Source organism: Geotrypetes seraphini, chromosome 10 (assembly GCF_902459505.1).
Source record: "Geotrypetes seraphini chromosome 10, aGeoSer1.1, whole genome shotgun sequence".
Taxonomy (NCBI): domain Eukaryota; kingdom Metazoa; phylum Chordata; class Amphibia; order Gymnophiona; family Dermophiidae; genus Geotrypetes; species Geotrypetes seraphini.
This window is the reverse complement of record NC_047093.1, coordinates 30,206,131-30,228,838: the sequence shown is the minus strand read 5'-3', so window position 1 is coordinate 30,228,838 and position 22,708 is coordinate 30,206,131. Positions and strand designations below refer to the sequence as shown.

The following is a 22,708-nucleotide window of genomic DNA, read 5'->3' as shown; positions in this document are numbered from 1 at the left end:
TCTGGGCAAGAATCCAAAGCTTTACCCGGTACTGTGTGCTTGGGTTCCAACTGCCAAAATCTCTGTTAAGACTTACTACAGCCCATCTACACCCTCCCAGCCATTGAAGGCCTCTCCAGCCCATCCTCCCCCAAACAGCCATATACAGACACAGACCGTGCAAGTCTGCCCAGTACTGGCCTTAGTTCAATATTTAATCTTATTTTCTGATTCTAGATCCTCTGTGTTCATCCCACACTTCTTTGAACTCAGTCACAGTTTTACTCTCCACCACCTCTCCAGGAGCGCATTCCACGCATTCACCACCCTCTCCGTAAAGTAGAACTTCCTAACATTGCCTTTGAATCTACCACCCCTCAACCTCAAATTATGTCCTCTGGTCGCATCGTAATTCAGCTTCTACACCACAGAAACCGCGAATCTGATATGCTGCCACCAGCCCTGCTCCATTTAGCGAGACCCCGACTACTCCAGCTTCCTTATTCTCAAGCAGTAAAAGGTTGCGGTAGCTGTGTTAGTCCAAACAGGGGTAAAAGAAATAAGATACCTTTTTCCACTGGACTAAATACATTTAGGGCTCCTTTTACGAAGGGGTGGTTAGGGACCGCTAAAATGCCGTGCGCGCTAGCCCGCTACCGCCTCCTCTTGAGCAGGCGGTAGTTTTTCAGCTAGCGCGCGCTAATCCAGTGCGTGCGCTTAAAAACGCTAGCGCACCGGGTAAAGCTTTGGATTCTCGCCCAGAAATAGCTAAGAAGAAAAAAAAAAAAAAAAATTTAAATTGAATCAGGTTGGGCAGACTGGATGGACCATTCGGGTCTTTATCTGCCGTCATCTACTATGTTACTATGTTACCTTTGTAAAAGGAGCCCTTAATCAAAAGAGGTATTAAGTTAGTCCAATAAAAGAGGTACCATCTTATTCTCTGTTTTCTTTTATCTCTATTTGTTACAGGAGCTCAGAATTTGAACTTGCAGCTCTTTGGCTATACCGTATTTTCACGCATATAACGCGCATGCGTGTATAACATGCATACGTGTATAGTGCGCAGGTCCAAAGCATGTCTGTAAAAATTTTTTTATATAGCACGCATACGCGTATACCACGCATGCTGCTATAACCTCCTCCCACTCCCGCTTACTCTTCTGGCCTGCGAACCGGCCTCCTCCCCCCCGCTCGCATCACCCCCCCTCCCCCGCAATCCTACAACCCCCCCAGCACTGCAAAACATCTCTTACCCGATTGGGCACCGGCACCAGCACCAATGCACAGATTCTCAGAATCTCGGAGAGAGCGAGATCAGAAGGCTTTGAGCATGCGCAAATGCTCAAAGCCCAGTCCAGCCCGGCACAGGGAAGAAGGAGGATCTCCCTGCACCGCACAGCCCAGCCCAACGAGGGAGGACCTTCGGGCATTGGCACGTCCTATGCATTGGTGCTGGTGCCCAATCGGGTAAGAGATGTTTTGCGGTGCTGAGGGGGTTGTAGGATCGCGGGGGAGGGGGGGTGACGCGAGCGGGGGGAGGATGCCGGTTCGCAGGGGGGATGCTGGATCGGAATGAAAAAAACAAAGTTGTAAAACGCGCTCACACCTAGAACGCGCACGGTTTGTAAAAATCATGTATAACACGCGCGTTATATACGTGAAAATACGGTAAATCAAACCCTTGTCCTTCAAAAATAGCTGGAGCAGCTGTTATTTAAAACAAGCTGTTCATGTGACTGATAGAACTACCTTGATGCTTACGGTAGCCCTGGAAAGTGACAGGGAATTTATTTTGCGTTTGTATTTCCGTCATATTAATGACAAGTTTTTGGGCTCTAATTGTACGAATTTTTCCTGATTTAGCTCAAAAAACCCAGAGACGTAGGAAAGAATTCTTGGCCCTAAAACCAAGAGTTCTTGCTCTAGGGGTTACATTTCTTGTTAAATTTCCCTCAAAATGTTATGTGCTATTTCAAAATAAGAATTTTTTATTTTTTGAGCCCAGTTATTGGAATTTATTACTTCTAAAGAAGGTGTGGATACCATGATTAATTAGATATGACCTTCCATCTGGTAGTGAAATGGGTTATCTTATGTCGTTACTCTAATAATCTAATAGTTGATTTGAAATTTATTTCCTTTCTTGATCTCCAATATTGTGGGCTAAATAAGAGTTAATATTACTTGTTTATATCTTATTTTGTTAACTTTAATTTCTTCATCTCTGATCTGTATCAAGTCATCATTGTATACTTGTATTATTATAAAAATTCAATAAATAAAATTAAACATAAAACAAGCTGTTCATTTTCCCCCCCCCTAACTTCTGCTCTCTCTCGTGATCTGGGGGGGGGGGAGAGACTGGTCACATATGCTTCCAATGCATCTCCTCAATCACATTCAGCTGCTGAGAGCACAAACTGTGCACTGTCCTGACTGGGTGACGCTCTCCACCTTCCTTGTCATTCCTTCTGGGACTTGGGAGTAGAGAATGACACGGTGACAAAATTCATTGCCGTTCCCGCCTCCGCGGATAACCACGGGAAACCATCTCCATGTCATTCTTTAAGGAGAGAGGGAAGAATCAGATTATGAATGGGCCCAGACGCTGACCCTCAAGCCTTGCATTGAAGAATGCTGGTGTAGAAGGACTGAGGTTGAGATAGACGCTAAAGAATGACAGTCTCTGGTATCCAGAGCAGATATTGTGATGCCATAATGCCTCATTCCATCAATGCCTATGAGCCAACCTCATCAGTGATGTCACAATGGCCTTATTATCCTATACTTGGCACACATAAGAATCAGAGTATGAATGGGCCCAGCCACTGACCCTCAAGCCTTGCATTGAAGAATGCTGGTGTAGAAGGACTGAGGTTGAGGCAGATACTAAAGAATGACACCAGATGGTTAAAACATAAGACCATAAGCATTGCCATCCTGGGACAGGCTGAAGGTCCATCAAGCCCAGTATCCTGTTTCCTGCAGTGGCCAACCCAGGTCCCAAATACCTGGCAGGAACCCAAAGAGTAGCAACATTCCAGAGCTGAGATTGTGATGTCATAAAGCCTCATTCCACCAATGCCTAAGAGTCAACCTCATCAGTGATGTCACAATGGCTTCATTATCCTATACTTGGCTCACATAAGAATCAGAGTATGAATGAGCAGCCACTGACTCTCAAGCTTTGCATTGAAGAACGCTGGTGTAGAAGGACTGAGGTTGAGAGAGACACTAAAGAATGACATGGGATTATTTCCTGCAGTTATCTGCGGGGATGGGAATGATGATGAGTTTTGTCACTGTTACTTTCTCTAAGTAATCAGTTCAAGAACTGAGAGAAATCACCAGCTGGAGAAAACCTTTTCTGATTCTATCTCTTTTGAATTTTCTAGAGAGAACTGCACTCTAACTCCACCAAACAGCCAATATGTTCCGATGTCCTGTGGCTGCCCTCTCCCACTTCAGTAGGACAGTGAACTCTGGCAAGACTGCTCAGTTCTCCCTCTGTTTGGGAAGTTCTTACCTTGTATCCTGTGGGTTTTCCAGGTGGCGGTAACCAGTTTAGCCGGATCTTTCTGGCACTCATGGCCTGGGCAGTGAGGTTGATCGGTGCACCCAATCCGCCTCTTGGTGACTGGACAGACTGAGTCAGGGCCATATTTTCCAAGGGTTCTGGAGGCAGTAAAATATTAATACTCAGGTTTCAAATTCTGGCAAAGGGATCCACTGCCACAGACTCCACTGCTAGCATACCACTTACAGACCTGATCTGATAACCATACTGCAGCCCTCCTACAGAGATTTCTGACATAAAATGAATGTTTAATGAAGGTTTCTTTACTCCCAATGTTTAAACAAAAATGAGATAAAGAAACCATAGCACGGTGCATGCACAGTAATATAATAACTCGGTAGATGAAGGCACATAAAGGCTGAAATGGCCCACACATTCTTCACAATACAGTGGTTAGGGTTATAACCACCTTTCTAGACAGAAAAAAAAAAATGCAAAAAACTTGGGGGAGGGCGATAGAAGATCAACAAGAGCCCACCTCAACTCCCTCCTCCAACTCAATCATATTAGATTTACCTGTATGAATCATGAAAGGTGCTATACAAATATCCAACACTAGAAGTCACTATAGACTTATTGACAACATAGAGACAGCCAAAAATAATGTTGGCTTAGAACAGGGGTGGGCAACTCGAGGGCTGGAATCCAGTCGGGTTTTCAGGATTTCCTCAATGAATATGCATGAGATCTATTTGCATACACTGCTTTCAATGCATATTCATTGGGGAAATCCTGAAAACTCAACTGGATTCCAGCCCTCGAGGACCGCAGTTGCCCACCCCTGGCTTAGAACCACACACCATACTATCAGGTACAGGAAAGCAGTGGTATGGCAAGGGGGGGGAACCGCCCCAGATGCCATCTTTGCGGGGGGGGGCGTCATTGCATCTCCGCTCCCCTGGCGTACCTCTTGAAATGTTCGCCGGTTCGAGCAACATCTTTCACTTGTTGCTCGCACCACTCTTGCTCCCTTCTGCACCGGTGAACATTTCAAGAGGTACATGGGAGGGCAGACGCTCAAGCGGCAGGGAAGAGCAGGGGGTGCATGGCCCATCACCCTGGTTGCCAACCTCCCTAGTTACACCACTGCACGGAAGTCTATAACTTCATGTGTATAGTCATGTATACCCGTGTAAGTGCTGAGATAACTGGCACATGCTCTACACGCTATTCTGTAAAATAGAACTTAAGCACATTAGTGCCGTGAAAACCTTCCTCTTTACTAACCCAGCGCCTTAAATTTATTCACCCTGAAATGCCACTCAGTCAACACACCTACGCCACCTAATCTCAGCAGATGCTACTTAGTGCATATGTATTATTGTCATGTCTATATTGTAATTTATGTAAATTATGTCATCTCTGTTTTGTCTGGATTATTATGGATGTAATTTGTAACCCGTTCTGGGCTCCTTTGGGAGGACAGGCTAAAAAATTGAATAAATAAATAACTGCAAGGGGTGTACACTTGAGTGGATCTCCTGGTTGCACATGTAACTTATAGGTAGCCTTAGGCACACTCACCTAAACCTGTAAGTGACCTGGCGTAAGTGAGTGCACCTAGATCAGGGGTAGGCAGTTCCGGTCCTCGAGAGCCACAGTCAGGTCAGGTTTTCAGGATATCCACAATAAATATGCATGAGATAGATTTGCATCTCAAGGAGGCAGTGCATGCAAATCCATCTCATACATATTCATGGTGGATATCCTGGAAACCTGACCTTCCTGTGGCCCTCGAGGACCAGAATTGCCTACCACTGACCTAGATAATTGCATCTGGAAGTACTAATGCCATTCTAGAGCTGGCGTTCAGCACGGCCCATTGTGGTACCTAACACATGGCGCTAGCTATGGGATTGCCCCTGTAATGTTCTTGTGAGGCACGATGGCAGAGGCAGTGTCAGGTCAAAAGCGAGCCGGGACAAAGGTGCGCCCAGACAATTGAGTGCAGCGTGGAGGTGCGTGCCGCACAAAATTACTGTTTTTTAGGGCTCCGACGGGGGGGGCGTGGGGGGGAACCCCCCCACTTTACTTAATAGACATCGCGCCGCGTTGTGGGGGGCGTTGTGGGGGGTGTGGGGGGTTGTAACCCCCCACATTTTACTGAAAACTTCACTTTTTCCCTGTTTTTAGAGAAAAAGTTAAGTTTACAGTAAAATGTGGAGGGTTACAACCCCCCTATAACGCCGGCGCGATATCTATTAAGTAAACTGGGGGGCTCCCCAACAAAACCCCCCGTCGGAGCCCCTAAAAACTGTAATTTTCTTCGGGGCGCGCCTTTGTCTTTCGCGGCGTTGTCTATGAACCAGCAGAGGCTCACGGCTATATAATCCACACACAAAAGTCGTGAAGCAAAGATGTCATCAACCTAGGGGTACCAGGCGTCCGGATTTCCCTGGACATGTCCTCCTTATCGAGGACGCGTCCGGGGGGGGTCTGGACGGCACTTTGTCCGGGTTTTGAAAAGCTTCCTCGAAATCATGCGCGGATGCTCTTCTGCCCGAGAAGAGCAGGCAGCGGAGGGCGGGGCTTGGGCGGGGCTAGGGTGGGGATGGGTGGAACTGGTCAGGCCTGTGGGCGGGTCCGGATTTTATTGAAGTAAAATCTGGTAACCCTACATCAACCACAAGGGATTTCAACTGATAGTGCTTTATTGGAAATGGACTTGACACTGCCAGTGTTTCAGCAGCATGCACCTTTCTCAAGAGTCACAATCCTCCTGAGAAAGTCTTCAAGTATTAATCATTTGGCAAATATAAAACGCCTCGGAAAACTGGGATTGTTCACCCTCGAGAAGAGAAGACTGCGAGGGGACATGATAGAGACTTTTAAAATACTAAAAGGATTCGACAAAATAGAGCAAGAAACATCGTTATTCACATTGTCAAATGTGACTCAGACAAGAGGTCATGGACTGAAGCTGAGGGGCACCAGGCCCAGGACAAATATCAGGAAATTCTGCTTCGCACAACGAGTGGTGGACGCTTGGAACGCACTCCCGGAGGAGGTCGTGATGGAGACCACCATTCCGGGATTCAAGGGCAAGTTGGATGCACACCTTCTCGCAAATCACATTGAGGGATACGAGTAAACAAGGTTTCTCAACAGGGAACACCTGGCTTGGCCTCCATGGGTGCGGGTCGCCAGACTGGATGGACCTAAGGTCTGATCCGGCGAAGCCATTTCTTATGTTCTTAAGTGTCGAGTCCATTTCCAATAAAGCACTGTCAGTCGAAATCCCTCGTGGTTGATGACGTCTTTGCCTCACGACTTTTGTGTGTGGATCACTTTACTCGTTGGAGAGGTATAGATTTGATTCCATTTCTGCATGATGACACTTATGTACCATCCTGATGCATCTTAAGGGTGACAAAACGTTGCAGAACTGCGCCATGTCTCATGTTGCCTCAAGGGCTGATGCAAGCACAAAACACTGAACTCAAGGATCACACTTTGCTAAATCCACTATGTGGCCAATATTACTTGCCTGATGGATCTGCGATTGTGACTGTGGTTTGAGGATATTTGCCAATCCTAGCGCCATACTTAGGGTTGGTGAGATCCATGGCAAACTGTTTGATCTGCCGGTTTGCCAGGAGGAAATCCATCTCTGAGAGTTCTAATAGCTTCACCTGAACCTCCTTCCGTGTCTCATCGGGCTGGAAGACCAGGTCACCGTCTGTGAAGAGGTAATCCTGAGAGGTGGGGGTGGGGTGGGGGTGGATGTGAGGGCAAAGAAAAAAAAAAAATATTCAGCACCGCCTCACTAGAATACAGCTCAATTCCAAATCTCAGAAGTAATTTATTACTTTATAAGAATGATTCCGAATTAGAGAATGACACGGTGACAAAATTCATCACCTTTCCCGTCCCCGCGGATAACCGCGGGAAACCATCTTCAGTCATTCTTTAAGAAGAGAGGGAAGAGTCAGAGTATGAATGGCCACAACCACTGACCCACAAGCTTTGCTTTGAAGAATGCTGGTGTAGAAGCTCTGAGGTTGAAACAGACACTACAGAATGACAGTCTCTGGTATCCAGAGCAGATATTGTGATGTCATAATGCCTCATTCCACCAGTGCCTAAGAGCCAATCACATCAGTGATGTCACAATGGCTTCATTATCCTTGGCTCACATAAGAATCAGAGTATGAATGGCCACAACCACTGACCCGCAAGCTTTGCTTTGAAGAATGCTGGTGTAGAAGGACCGAGGTTGAAATAGACACTAGAAAATGACATGGGATTATTTCCCGCGGTTATCCGCGGGAGCGGGAACGGTGATGAATTTTGTCACCGTGTCATTCTCTATTCCGAATGATTACGCATAACGAAGGCCATTCTCAGAACCACTTCTGTGGGTATAAAATAAGGACATGCATGGGGAAAACTCTTTCGCTTCATGTTTGTTCAAATTTTTGGGCATGGCTTTGGTTCGTTTCGCATATTTGGTTTAAGTCTCAACCACTCTTGTAAATTTCCCTTCAAAGTCTCAACCATGTAAACAGCACCCTCATTTGTAATTTTCCTGGAAATGTCCAGTTATCTTCTTTTGTAATCTGCCTAGAACTGCAAGGTACTGGAGGAATAGAAGTCACTAATGTAATGTAATGTAATATTCTTGCACAGATTCTCGGAATTGTAAATATACTCAAAGGCTTCTAAGTTAGTACAGTATCCCTTCCGAATCCGCGGTTTCAATACCCACAGATTCGGTTATTTGCAATTTTTTTTTTTTAACAGAACTCTGCATCGGCCCTTCCCCATCACCTTACCTGGTGGTCTAGCGGCAACACGGGGCAGGATCGATCGTCCTGCGCTCCTGCCCTGTGCAGAGCCGTCATCAAAATGGCTGCCGTGAGTTCCTGTTGTACCCAACCACGTATGCAAAATAAGAACTCTCTGGAAAATCATACCTCAAACCACAGTGGACAGCACCCCAAATTTACTCCAATGGAAATTTTTATTAAAATTTTATTTATTTATTTATATTCTGCATATCCTATAATTCTATGCGGATTACAAATTATTCAGGAATTATCAATGTATTATCCCATACTCACCAGCACTTATTTCAAAGGAACCTAATAAATCTCTACTTGTCCATCACTTAAATCACTCAACAAAAGTTGGGATTAAGAAAGTGTTATAGCATCCCTGGTGAAGAAACTGAAACGGGGCATTTAATAATAATAATAACTTTATTCTTATATACCGCCACAATCTTGCGACTTCTAGGCAGTTTACAATGAAGAGAAACTGTACAGACAGCGAATTACAGAGTATAGCATTGAACATCTAGTGATAGTAACAGGAGAGTTACAGGGTCTGTGTATTACACGGTTTCACAATGAGTAGCATTATACAGTCGACGATATTCAGAGCATAAGTAGGAGAAGAGAAAGGAGATTGCGCTTTGAGTTACAAGACTGCGAAGGTGAAAAAGATAACATAAGATGTTGATGAGAAGTAAGTTGTTAACTTGGTACATTTGAATGAAGGACGGGCACCAGTGGGAAAACTGGTAACAATTAAAAGTAGAAATTTTGGCAGAAGAGGGTAGACGGACTCCTTGGGATGGGAGGAGGCTCCGATTTTAGGGGAGAAGTTTGGTTAGGTTATAAATTTCTTAAACAAGGTGGTTTTTAGTTCTTTCCTAAAGATACTATATGATTCTCTGGCGGCATCAGTGAAGTAGCCTGTCCAAGTTTGCAGTCTACCTGCTTGGAATTTGAATGTTCTATCAAAGAAGGTGCGATATCTACAGCCTATGATATTTGGGTAGGTAAAGAGGTTACGGTTTCTGGTAGGCCTAATAGAGGAGTGGAATTCGAAGTGAGGTAGTAGGTAGCTGGGGGCCAGTCCCCAGATTAGTTTATAGCAGAGGCAGGAGAATTTGAATAGAATTCGTGCTTCAATTGGTAACCAACAGATGTAGCAGATAAGTTTATTGGTTTAACGTTAAGGACAATGAATTGATATTTTTGTATTTTTGAACAGTTTGAGGCCATTTTGAAACTCAATATTTTCATGGTGCACTTATCACAGTGTGTACGAGCCTTAAGAACGGTTTATAGGCGCGCAAAGAGTTATAAGGTGAATTCTATGATGTGAAATTAAGCGACAGACAAGTAGAGCTTTATTAAGCTCACAATTTGTTGGTTCCTTTGGCATTACAGCTTGCGAGCATTTCATAATATACTAATAATTCCTCTTATTTTAATAAAAACTTACACTGGAACAAATTTGTGGGTGCTAGCCACAGTGGTTTGAGGTATGATTTTCCAGAGAGGTTTTTTTTTTTGGAATTTTGTAGATCAGGAATGCAGACAAGACTGTCTTAATATATACAAAATGCAGCAACCTTCACACCCATGACCCCATCTCCCAGGCTCTTTCATCAGTCCACTGGTTACCCATAGCCACGTGCTGTGTCTTTAAGGGTTTGAAATTAGCATACAAGTCCTTCCACAATATGGCACCCGGCTACATGTCAACTAAGCTTCTTCTATACATACCGAACAGGCTGCTCTACTCCCAGCATAAAACACGTTTTCAGATACCCCCTGATCATGCCTTCCATCTACAGAACGCCAGGCAACGACCCTACTCCCATTTCATACCGAGCTACTGGAATCAACTACCCCCACAAATCAGATCCCACGAGGGGCTCCCGAACTTTAGGAAAGCAATAAAAACTTACCTCTTCACCTAAATCCCCTTGCCTAATGCCATATGAGTAAAAAAGAAAGGTATACAAAATGTATATGGAACTAGATCCTCTGTTTAGGTCAAGTTAGGATGAACACTGTTTCATAACGATTACATATTTACTCCCGGCGGAATTCTGCAAGTGCAGAATCCTTCAAGTCCTCGGGACGCACGGAATTCTGCACATGCTATGCAGAATTTAATGCAAAACACAGGCAGTAGAGAGGAAGTGACCCGCTGCACCTCCTGTGCTGGCTTAGACTCGACTGTTCATGTGAACCATTATTTGGCACGTGCAGAATTCCACCTGGAGTACAAATTGTAACCTGTTTGACTGAATATGTATGTTAACCTGTAACCCAAGGGTGCCCAATAGGTCGATCGCGATCGACCGGTAGCTCGCCAAGGCAAAGTGAGTCGATCCCAGGACTCACTTTGCCTTGGCGATCTATCGAGCCAATCAATCTTCCTCTCCCCAACGTCAATTCTGCCGTCGAAGAGGAAGTTCGGGCCAGCCAATCGCTGCCTGGCTGGGCGGAACTTCCTCTCCGATGGCAGAATTGACGTCGGGGAGAGGAAGATTGATTGGCCGAAGCAGAGAGAGCATGGTGCGGCGTTGGCGTCAGGGCCTGTTATCCATTGGTGGTGTTTGGGTCCCGTTCCCCGATGGCAGTGGCTTGGGGAAGGGCAGGCAGAAAGAAAGAAAGGGGGCAGGCAGAGAGACAGAAGGAAAGAAGAGAAACAGAAAAAAAGAAAGGGGGCATGAAGAGAGAAAGAAAGAAAGGTCAGGGAGAGAGGAAGAAAAAGTTGGGGGAGGGAATGAGGTGTGGAGGAAAGGAAGCATACAGGCTGAAAGAAAGATTGGATGCACAGTCAGAAGAAGAAGTGCAACCAGAGACTCATGAAATCACCAGACAAGGTAGGAAAAATGATTTTATTTTAAATTTAGTGATCAAAATGTGTCTGAATTTATATCTGCTCTCTATATTTTACAATATGGTCCCCTTTTACTAAACTGCAATAGTGGTTTTTAGCGCAGGGAGCCTATGTGCATCCAGAGCAGCGCTGGGCATTCAGCGCAGCTCCCTGCGCTAAAAACTGCTATTGTGGTTTAGTAAAAAGGGAGGGGGTGGGTATTTGTCTACTTTTGTATGGTTGTTACTGAGGTGACAGTGCATAGAGTCATCTGCTTTGACCTCTTTGAAAAAACCCCGGAATAGGAATGATAATTAACAATTCTATGCGTACAGTGTGCGTTGTGTTTTTTTAAAATTTTATTGTTGGTAGATCATTTTGACTTGGTCATTTTAAAAGTAGCTCGCGAGTCAAAAAAGTGTGGGCACCCCTGCTGTAACCCATTCTGAGCTCATTGGGGAGAACGGGATAGAAAAAAAAATAAGTGTAACTTCCTGTATTGAACAACGGGATAGAAAAAAAAATAAGTGTAACTTCCTGTATTGAACAGGTCAATTTTTGACCCATGGAAAGGCACTCAGAGCTGTGATGAAGCGCACAGATTAAGGAGCTGCAAGGTTACTCTCATCACCTCACTTCTGCTCTCCTTGTGGCAATCCCAGCCCATACCTTGCCGTCCTTGGCAGTGAGGTCCCGAGTTCGATAGGTGACCTGAGTCCGCCCATTCTCAATGATCTCACGAATGACCGGAATTTTCGCCACTTTGTCCTGGCGGCTGTAGGTGTACGCTGGCTTCAGGAAAGTTATGATGCTCTTTGCTAGAAAAAAAAAAAAGAGATACCAGCGGTTTAACGCTCCGTCACCACTGCTGTTGCGGCAGGTACCTGAAAGTGTATGTATTTATTCACCGCCTTTTTCAAGGAATTCATTCAAGGCGGTTGCGGGTGAAGGCTCAGAATTGCACTACAGGGAACTGGTGAGATCATAGACGCGCTCGCCAGCACAGAGAGCAATATTTCCTATTCCCGGGCACAAAACTGTCAGAGTCACAGATTTTAATCATCCTGTTTTGTTCCTAATTTTCACACTTTATTTGATATAAAAAAGGCACAGGATCGAGCTGCGGCCTCAGTGGCAATGCTGCACTCTGTCGTGCTGAGATCTCATTCAGTGGGGGTTTCTGAACGATTGTCACTTTATACAACAGCTTGATAGGGGGTGATGAGATCTTTGCATTTTTGTCAAATTCTTTTAATTGGAAATAATGCTATATTGTCTTAGTAGAAACCTAGGTGAAACCTTAACAGGTTGTTTGGGTGTTTTTTTTTTACACTATCTTAATGTTCATAGACCCTTTCAGGGGGGGGGTTACCTCTGTCTTCTGCTATACAACTTCTACTGAACTGTAGAAGTGGACAGGCTTTACTGTACACAAGACTGTGCTTTTTGTCCCTGTTTGAGCAGGTCAAGATTAGCAAGTCCAAAAACATTTCTAAGCTCCCCAGACTTTGTTTGGCAGAGTGGATAGAACATATGGAGGCAGAAACAGGCATGCATGGTGGACGGCTAGGTGAGTGATAGGGTGGTTTTTATGTGGTTTTAAACAGTGTATGATATTTTTATTGAACTGTTTAAGCCAGGTAAGTTAACCAGACAATTAGGCCCATATAAAAAGTTGAATATTGGCTCTTTACCCGGATAAGTACTGACTGGCTGCATGCACATGGATATTCAATGCCAGTGCCTGGACATGGGAGAAGGGGAAAGAAGGTACCAGGCCTCGAGGCAAAGCAAAATCAACAAAGAGATGCATTGGAGATATTACAACCAACCTGTGGACACCGAGCCTTTGTTTACAGTTTGTATCAAAGTTTCATAACAAATAAAGTTCCAAAAACAAACAACGAGGACCCGACTAGGATCTGAGTTTCGGCGCTTCTTTTTGGATGGAGAAACGCCGACGCGTACAAAATTGTCCCCTGAGGAAGGCGATGGTACCGCCGAAACTTGGATCCTAGTCAGGTTTGTTTTTGGAACTTTATTCATTATGAAACTTTGATTCAAACTGTAAATAAAGGCTCAGTGTCTACAGGTTGGTTGTGACATCTCCAGTGCCTCTCTTTGTCGATTTTGATAGTGCCTGGACATGCCCACCATTGAATACCCAGGCATTCTATTAAAAAAATTGCTGACTGCCCACAGCTGAATATTAACCCTTGCATGTTTTTAATCTTACAGCAGAATGGCAAAGGCCAGAAACTGGATCATAACCCGCTGGTGATCTGGATGTGGTGACCTGAATGTGGTGTGCACATATGTTTCAAGTTTATTTAAAATTTCTTATACCGCCCAAATCAAGCCTTCTAGGCGGTGTACAAAAATGCCAAAACAATGCGCCAATTAAAATACAATTTAAACACAAACAAACCAGGGGAAATGACATTTTTTTTAAAGACATTGATGAATGAGAACAAAAGGGAAGAAGGGTTAGAACTATAATTGATAGAAAGAAAGAACATTCAAGGGAAAGAACAAAGGGAGGGGGAACTGAAGGTAGAAACCTTTCTTGAATCTAAGTCGTCCTTAAAAGGACAGTTTAAGTTACAAAAGCATCAAGGAAGAGAAATATCTTTAACTTTACCTTAAAATTGGCAAGTTGTTTTTTCACGTAAGTAATTTGGGATACTGTTCCAAAGAGAGGGGGCACTAACGGAGAAAATTGTAGTCCTCATTGTGCTGATATGTTTCAATGAGGATGATAAGGAGGTTGTGGGCTGTAGATCTTAAGGTCCTAGTTTGATTATATAGGACAAGGAAGTTATTTATAAATTCTGGCTGGTTATTTACTCTGGTTTTAAAAGTTAGTAGAATAATTTTATAGGTGATCCTATGTTCTATTGGTAACCAGTGAGCTTTCTGTAAAAGAGGAGTAACATGGTCGTATTTTTTTGCAGTAAATATGATTTTTACTGCAGTGTTTTGTACTATTTGGAGTCTTCTTATTTCCTTTTTCGCAATGCCTTTGAGGAGGGCATTGCAGTAATCTGTGCATGAAATAACGAGGGAGTGGATTAAAATGTTCAAGGACGCGGGCTCTAACAATTTTGCTAAGGCTTTAATCATGCGTAATCGATAGAAACAGCGTTGGACGACTGTACTAATAGGTAAGTGATAAGTAAATTTACAATCGAATGTGACTCCCAATAATTTTAAAGAAGGCACCACTTTGATAGGTAGATTTTTAAGTGTAAGAGGGGATTGAAGAGAAAGGCCATCTTTGAATGGAAAAATCATTAATTTTGACTTATTTACATTCAAGGAGAGCATATGTGCGTCAAGCCAAGAGTTAATCTTTTCTAATTTTTGATTAATGAGAGTAATTTCATTCAAGTTGTTTAAGCCTATTGGATGAACTAGTTGGATATCGTTTGCATAGGCGAATGTTGTAAAACCAATAGATTGGCCTAGAGTTAGGAGAGGGGGTAAGAAAACATTAAAAAGTAAAGGGGATAGAACTGAGCCTTCCGATACCCCTTTGAGCCTCTTCTTTTGTGACCCTCCCCCGTACCTTGCTCCTTGATGATGGTGATATTGACAGCTCTACGGCCAATCTCTGCTATGCCCGTCGGGACGTCGACAGCCTCCACCAGGAGCTGCTTTTCATCATCATCCTCATCCCTGATGAAGAGAGGGACGCGAACGTCCACAGACTCTACCCCTTCCTGGAATTCCACCATGCCGTGGGCATCTGGGGAACAGAAGGTCAGAGAAGTGAAAGGTTACCCATGTGAACCCATCTACCGCTTCCATTTCTAGTCCTGTGAATTAATCTCTTGTCGTTACCTCTGTCAGATATAACGGTGTAATAGCCAGGAGACACTTTCAGGTCATTGAAGACTTCTTGAGACACGTGTTTCTCTGTCACTTTCACAATATCGGGCTCAGCAGCACGTGGGGCCACCAGAACTGTGTCCATGATCGTGTGATCCTGCCTGGAAATGGGAAGAAGCCAGACATTAAACTTCTCTCCCTGATCGGTCCCTTTGTCAGCAAATTTATCCACCAACCAGGACTCAAGTTCTTATTTCATCCTGTAGCTCCCACCCTTCTGTGGACCAAGCCATGCTCTGCTGGACTTCCCGAGAAAAGCACCCAAAAGATGCACCCATATAATCAAGGGGAAAACTAGCGTAGAGACCTATGTCCCATGCACTATGGCAAGATGGGGAGTTCCTCTCTGCAAAAGTAATACAGACATGGCAAAAAAAGTTCAAGAGGGAGAAAGACACAAAGGCAGTGGCGTAGGAAAGGGCGTGGCGGGGGATGGTCCACCCCAGGCACAGTCTTCCTAAGGGCACAGTAGACCTCCTCCTCTCCGACCCCACCCCCGTTCCTCTCCTTGCCCTGCATTCGTATCCCTTGCCTTCCCCCGTATCTTTTTCACTTCCCTGGCGCAAGGTTGCTGTCCGCGTCGGCATCGGCGTGCTCTCTGATTTCACTTTCAGGACCTGCGCCTAGGAAGCGATGTCAAAGGGTGGGCCGACGCCGACATGGACATGCTGCTCACACCAGAGAAATTAAAAAAGAACGGGGAAAGGGAAGGGTGGGTGCGCATAGCGGGGGGGGCAGGGAAGGGGGAGGGAAAGGAGCGTCATTACCCTAGGTGCCACTCACCCTTACTACACCACTGCACAAAGGGTTAAGAATAAAAGAGGCTCATGAGGAAGATAAAATGGGAATGGCCGGCCACATAAGAGAGAGGTTAACAGAACACAGATGGGGGAGGTAGAGAAGGGGGAGATGAGAGGATGAAGTGAACTGAAAAATGATCCCACCTTTTCCCAGCATTGGACTGTAACCTGTGGGGCAGAGAAAACAGTGCGTCATTTTGGTTCATAGACAACCCTGCGAAAGACAAAGGCGTGCGCCGACAACTGAGCGCAAGACAGAGGCGCATGCCGAAGAAAATTACAGTTTTTAGGGGCTCCGACAGGGGGTTTTGTTGGGGAGCCCCCCCAGTTTACTTAATAGAGATCGCGCCGGCGTTGTGGGGGGTTTGGGAGGTTGTAACCCTCCACATTTTAATGTAAACTTAACTTTTTCCCTAAAAACAGGGAAAAAGTTAAGTTTTCAGTAAAATGTGGGGGATTACAACCCCCCACACCCCCACAATGCCCTCACAACGTGGCGCGATCTCTATTAAGTAAAGTGGGGGGGTTCCCCCCCACGCCCTCCTGTCGTAGCCGTAAAAACAGTAATTTTCTGTGGTGCGCACCTCCGCGCTGCGCTCAATTGTCTGCGCGCGCCTTTGTCCCGGCGCGCTTTTGACCTGACACCCGTCATTTCACTACAGCACAAAGTAATAGTAGCAATCCAGACCTCCTATTCGGATCCTATCATCAAAGCGCAAACGAAAAATCGACCCTCGATGCTCTACAAAAAAGGAATCGGACAAGGACAAAAAAACAACAACTCTATGGAGAAGGTGATGTTCAAGATGCAGGCTTTATTAAAAATACAATTGAATAATCCACATAAAAATGTCCTGGACCCAAAACTTAGGGAGTTATGGACCCGACACGGTCCGTGTTTCGTCGATGCAGTCTTCTTCAGGGGTCCCTAAAGGTCCTGATACAGAAGCTGGTGGATTAAAAACTAAAAGCAAACTGAAAAAAATTCTGCGCTAAACTTCTCATTAGCGCAGAGATTTTTGTTTTTAGTTTTTAATCCAAGAGCTTTTGTATCAGGACTTAGGGACACCTGAAGAAGACTGCATCGACGAAACACGGACCGTGTCAGGTCCATAACTCCCATACGTTTTGGGTACAGGACATTTTTATGTGGATTATTCAATTGTATTTTTAATAAAGCCTGCATCTTGAACACCAACTTTTCCACAGAGGTTTTTTTGTCTTTGTCAGGTCCTATCATCTACATTAACGGTATCTATAATAATAAAATGCTAAGCACGCATGCGCACTCTTACCGCGTGCTTCCCTGATCTGTCGGGCTGTGGCGGTAGGAGTGCACATGTGCGCCAGACAAGCCTCCCTGCTCTCTTGCGCCGCTGCAGAAACGGCCCCACACTCGCGGCTCGGCTTCAGGCTCACTTAATCCCTTGCCGCCCCCCCCCCCCTTCCCTTCCCATGATCCGACCGGCTCACTTAGTCCCTTCCCGCCCCCCCTTCCCTTTCTGTGGTCCCGACTCCAAACCTGCCGACTCCAGCAGCCTGCAGCACTCTACACACGCTGCTTCAGGGCCTTCTACTGCCCTGATTTACTCTGGCACGTCCCTGATGACATCATCAGAGACTCAGCAGAGCAAATCATGGCAGTAGAAGACCCCAAAGCAGCGTGTGTAGAGTGCTGCAGACGCTGCAGGAGTCACAGGTTTGTCGGGACCGCGGGAAGGGAAGGGGGGGCGGAAAGGGACTAAGGGAGCCGGCCAGACCATGGGAAGGGAAAGGGGGGGTAGGGGAAATGCTGCTGCTGCACAGAGAAGTAGTGTGGGGGGAGGGAAATGCTGCTGTGGCTGCTGCACAGGGAAGTGGGGGGAGATAAATGCTGCTGCACAGGAGGCAGGGCGAGAGACAGACAGACAGATAGATAGAAAGAAAGACAGACAGTGGGAGGAAGGGATTCAGAAAGAAAAGAAGAAGACAGGGGCAGGGAGAGACACAGAAAGACAGATAGACAAAGGGGGCCAGGGAGAGAGACAGACAGACAGAAAGAAAGACAGCGGGAGGGAGAGAGAGGCAGAAATAAAGAAAGACAGACAGACATATATTCTAGCACCCGTTACTGTAACGGGCTAAAATACTAGTACAAAAATAAAGTTATTATTATTATTATTATTAACTCACTGTACAACAGTAAGCAAGTGACCTGATCACTGAGGCTTAATGCTAATTTTTCTCCAGTCCTCTCCTTAACTTGCAACATGTAATCAATTACTTCCACTGCCTCTGAGATAGGGAAAGGAAGGAGAAAGATGGCTACCATTGCATTGTCTGACCTGCACCCAGTTTGCTAATTTCCAATCGGAGACATCAAAACTCACCTGAATTTGGTTTGCTGCACTTTGTGAACACCGGGGATCTGCTTGTAGACATCGTTTAGCTAGCCAGGGAAAAGAATGGTCTTGTTAGCCTCAGATATGATCCAAGGTGAGATATACACAATATAGTTGAAGCTTCTGAATGCCACCATGCCAATCTTTGGGATCAGAAGGGAGTCTGGAAGCTCTCCAAGACTAACTCGCATTATTCGTATGACACTGCATCCCCTACATGCACTGCGAATGCTTTCAAACACACAGGTGATAAGAAGCCTTGGCAGCATTTTAAACCAGCAGCATCACCGGGCAGAAAAGAGTGGGATTCTTTCCTGCCCCCCCCAAAAGGCCACTAGACCACCATGGAGAGACCTTCTAATGATCAGGAGGCCAGCCTGGTGGGGGGCTTGAGTGACTCAGGTGACTCGAGGGAGGGATGGGGAGTGATCAGGGTGGGAGGCGTGGAGGGGCATAATCAAAAAAAACGTCTAAGTCCCCTTTTGGCCTAAGTCCTTAAACGTTCAAAGCAGAAGCAGGGAAAGTGCCCATAACCAAAACAAACGTCCTTGTTTTGATTATGGCCTGCCTCTATTAAACGCCCAGATCACCACTACGTCTAAAAGTACACCCCCAGGACGTCTACACTTTTTTGGCCATAATGAACCAAAAAAAACGCCTAAGCCCCAAACGTCCAACAGAAGGGCTTTTAGGCGAAGGAGGAGCTGCATATTCATTGGGGAAATCCTGAAAACCCAACTGGATTGCGGCCCTCAAGGAGGGACTTTGAGACCCCTGGTGTATATCATGTATTGGTATAGAGTGCTATGTGCTATATTACTTGACTGTTCATGTGTTTGCACTATGTATTTGATTTTTAAAAATGAATAAAGAATTATAAAATTAAAAATTAAAAAAATACTTCAAATTTGCCTGCCTCTGCTTCAAAACCCTAACTGGCTCAGCCCCGATATACCTGTCACGCCACTTCACCTTCCCAGGCTCCAACCGTACACGCAATGCCCACCTGTTTGCCTACCCCTCCTCAAAAGGATGCATCTACAAAAGATTCTTCGACAAAACCCTCTCTTGCCAAGCTGGCAAATGGAATGACTGCCTGTCCACCCTCATCTCTCTTGCCCCAACCTATCAATCCTTCAGGAAATCTCTCAAATCCTACCTCTTTGATAAATTCCTCTAACCCCCGCCCTCCCTACCAAACTAATTATCCCAACCTCGCCTCCCTCCCTACCCTTCCTCCCCTCTTCCCCGGTTGGCAACCCCCCCTTGCAACAACTATTGGATCATTTTGTAATTGTCACTGGTTTACACCATACACTTGTTAACCCTTTCAGGACCAAGGGACATATTTGTCCCATAACTTTAAAATCCTATAAATTTTGATTGGGATAGTCTACAGTTCTAAATTTGATATGTACGGATTCCATATGATACTGCCTTTATGTAAACAAACTGGTTCCGACATTCATTCATTAGCGTCGTTGCCAGATTGACGAGAAGATTCACTTGCCACACTGTCCATAAGCCAGAAGTTTGATTTTTTAAAAAAAAAAAATAATGATATTTCACAAAAAAAATCAATTTTTTGGCATCTGCAAGCCCTTTTTACCATAAAAATGTCGTCAAAACCACAAAAATTGGCCTACGATCCTTATGGTCCTGAAAGGGTTAACTAATTCTCTGCACCTTCATTGCATAAATTGCCCTGAACTGTTTTCTGATATGCTGAACTGTTTTCTGATATGCTGTAACTTCGCTGTAAATGTACAGTCTCTTAACCTGTAAACCGCTCTGAACTGTTTTGTGGTATTGCGGTATACAAAAATAAAGTTATTATTATTATTATTATTAAAAGATATAGTCTGAAGGCAAAGATCCAAAATCTCATAGCCTGGGAGATAGGAAGCTACTTGTAGCTGGTTTCATATAAGCCGGCAGATGAGGCACTTACGTTTTCCTCCACTTCCTTGCGCAGCTGATCACTCTCACGAGTTTCTGGCTTAGAAAGGTTTTCTGTGAATAGTCGTGCCAGCCTCAAAGAGAGAGCATACTGAACTGAAAAAGGATGGAAATCCAAGAGTTACGTATTTATTATCACACAAGATCCCAATACCAAAGCTCTCTCCCACTGAATATTAGCTGGCTAAATGCTATTTAACCAGCCAGCAGTCATTCTTGGCCAGTTAAATAGCGCTGAATATCAGGGGAGAGAGGGTACAAAGCCCCTGGGCTCAAAAATCTGAGAATATAGCTAATGTCAGACTGGTAGAGTCACTGAGCTACCAGGTAACCCAGGCTCTGATAGCAGTCTGCTGTCAGCTATGGCTTTGGAACTTGGTATCTGTCATTTTTCTTCTGACATTTGAATTAGGTGGGATATAGGTACCAAAATGCAAGAGGAGAAACTGTCTGAAAGTCTCCCATCGGTAAACTTAACTGGGTCATTTGTAAGTTCTGAAATCAATACCCACTTAATTTTTCTTACAATAACTGACCCCCCCATGAGCACACACCACTTCGCTCTTCAGTAACAACTGCCCACTCTCTGTGGCCACCAGTAGAGAATGACATGGGGACAAAATTTGTCCCTGTCCCCGCAGGAGCTGAATTTCCCCGTCCCCACGAGTTTTGTCGTTGTCCCTCTTCCTGGCCAATTCCTGTAGGCTCTGCCTTAACTGCACAGTCCTCAAACACTTATGATTTTAAAGTGTTTGAGGCTTGCGCAGATGAGGACGGAGCTTAGGCACTGGTGGAATGAGGCATTATGACATCACAATCTGAGCTCTAGAATGTTGCTACTTATGATTTTAAAGTGTCTGAGGCTTGTGCAGATGAGGACGGAGCTTAGGCATTGGTGGAATGAGGCATTATGACATCACAATCTGAGCTCTAGAATGTTGCTACTTATGAATTTAAAGTGTCTGAGGCTTGTGCAGATGAGGACGGAGCTTAGGCATTGGTGGAATGAGGCATTATGACATCACAGTCTGAGCTCTAGAATGTTGCTACTTAGGATATTAAAGTGTTTGAGGCTTGTGCAGATGAGAACAGAGCTTAGGCATTGGTGGAATGAGGCATTATGACATCATAATCTGAGCTCTAGAATGTTGCTACTTAGGATTTTAAAGTGTTTGAGGCTTGTGCAGATGAGAACAGAGCTTAGGCATTGGTGGAATGAGGCATTATGACATCACAATCTGAGCTCTAGAATGTTGCTACTTAGGATTTTAAAGTGTTTGAGGCTTGTGCAGATGAGGATGGAGCTTTCGGGAATGGGGATGGGACGGGAAAATGAGTTCCTGCGGAGAGGGGGAAAAATTTGTCCCCATGTCATTCTGTAGTCACCAGCTCATGACCAAATGTCAAGGCTATTAGGGTCAAAAGATAACATAAACAGGTCAAGGAATAAGATGTAGGCAACACTTTGGTCCAAAAATAAAAAAGGGATCCAGGGAAGGGTAAGGTGTACTGAAAACTAAGTTTTGTCCTCATGGTGCAGGGCTTAGGATATATCAAATTCAGGAATGGGGGTTCAGAGATGAGAGGGGGGACAAATACTTAGAAGTTTGTTATTCAGATTTGAATGTGAGATGAACATAGACCACTGAGGTACAGGGACAATTGTTTGTTTGTTAATTAATTTAGATCCCGTCCTTAAGCAGGGTGGGTTACAAACTTACCTACAAAGCTATAACATTGCATCCAACATTATATCAACATTACATTAAACATTAAATACACCATTGACAATACATAACCCCCATAATAGAAATCCCCATGCAAAACTTCCATTATACAAGTACAAACCATAAAATACAGAAGCGACCTGCACCTTATTATCTTCTCCTTATTATTAATAACACAGTCCTAAATCTTATTTTTCATCTGGCAGAAAAGTTGCCGCTTCAACAGATTTTTAAAGTTTTGTATATTCTGCTGCTGTTGAATATACTCAGGAAGCTTATTCCATTCCTTAGACCCTATACAATGGACTATACTCTCTCTAGACATTGTCAGTTTCAGCTGCCTAACAGATGGGATTTGTAACTCCATTTGTTTTGCCGATCGAAGGGGACGTGGCGGAACCCGTGGCAGAATGCTCTCAGTGAGATGTTTGGGTGTCAGATTGTGCAAGCACATACAGTATAATCTCGTTATAACAGACTCGCTTATAACGGAATATCGTTTATAGCGGACAAGGTCCGCTCGTCTTGGCCATGTGCCTTTATGAACATGCAGAAAATCACTGCATATAACGGACAACCAATCTGGTCCCCAGAGCCGCTTTTAGCTGTAGTTTTGTTTGGCTATAACGGACATACAGGCTCCGCTGGTGGCATGCTGGTGATATAGTATCAAAATGCAGCCCAGAAGAAAATGACAAGAGTATTTTTCTTTCCAGGACAGTGCGACATAATGCTTTACAACATCTTTTAGGGTTCTGGTTTTTG

General features: G+C 44.7%; 1 protein-coding gene across 8 annotated transcripts in view; it reads right to left on the bottom strand.

Annotated features, from left to right (window-relative positions):
* ITGB4 (integrin subunit beta 4) overlaps window positions 1-22,708 on the bottom strand; it is a 159,313-nt gene that overhangs the window by 38,323 nt on the left and 98,282 nt on the right. For all 8 annotated transcript variants that reach the window (XM_033962471.1, XM_033962470.1, XM_033962472.1 and 5 more), the window contains exons 21-28: window positions 20,209-20,312; window positions 18,246-18,304; window positions 16,021-16,044; window positions 15,029-15,177; window positions 14,754-14,933; window positions 11,855-12,003; window positions 7,047-7,254; window positions 3,509-3,657 (exon numbers count right to left, since the gene is read on the bottom strand). In XM_033962471.1, coding sequence (XP_033818362.1) covers window positions 3,509-3,657; window positions 7,047-7,254; window positions 11,855-12,003; window positions 14,754-14,933; window positions 15,029-15,177; window positions 16,021-16,044; window positions 18,246-18,304; window positions 20,209-20,312 — 1,022 coding nt within the window. The remainder of the gene's footprint in view (window positions 1-3,508; window positions 3,658-7,046; window positions 7,255-11,854; window positions 12,004-14,753; window positions 14,934-15,028; window positions 15,178-16,020; window positions 16,045-18,245; window positions 18,305-20,208; window positions 20,313-22,708) is intronic.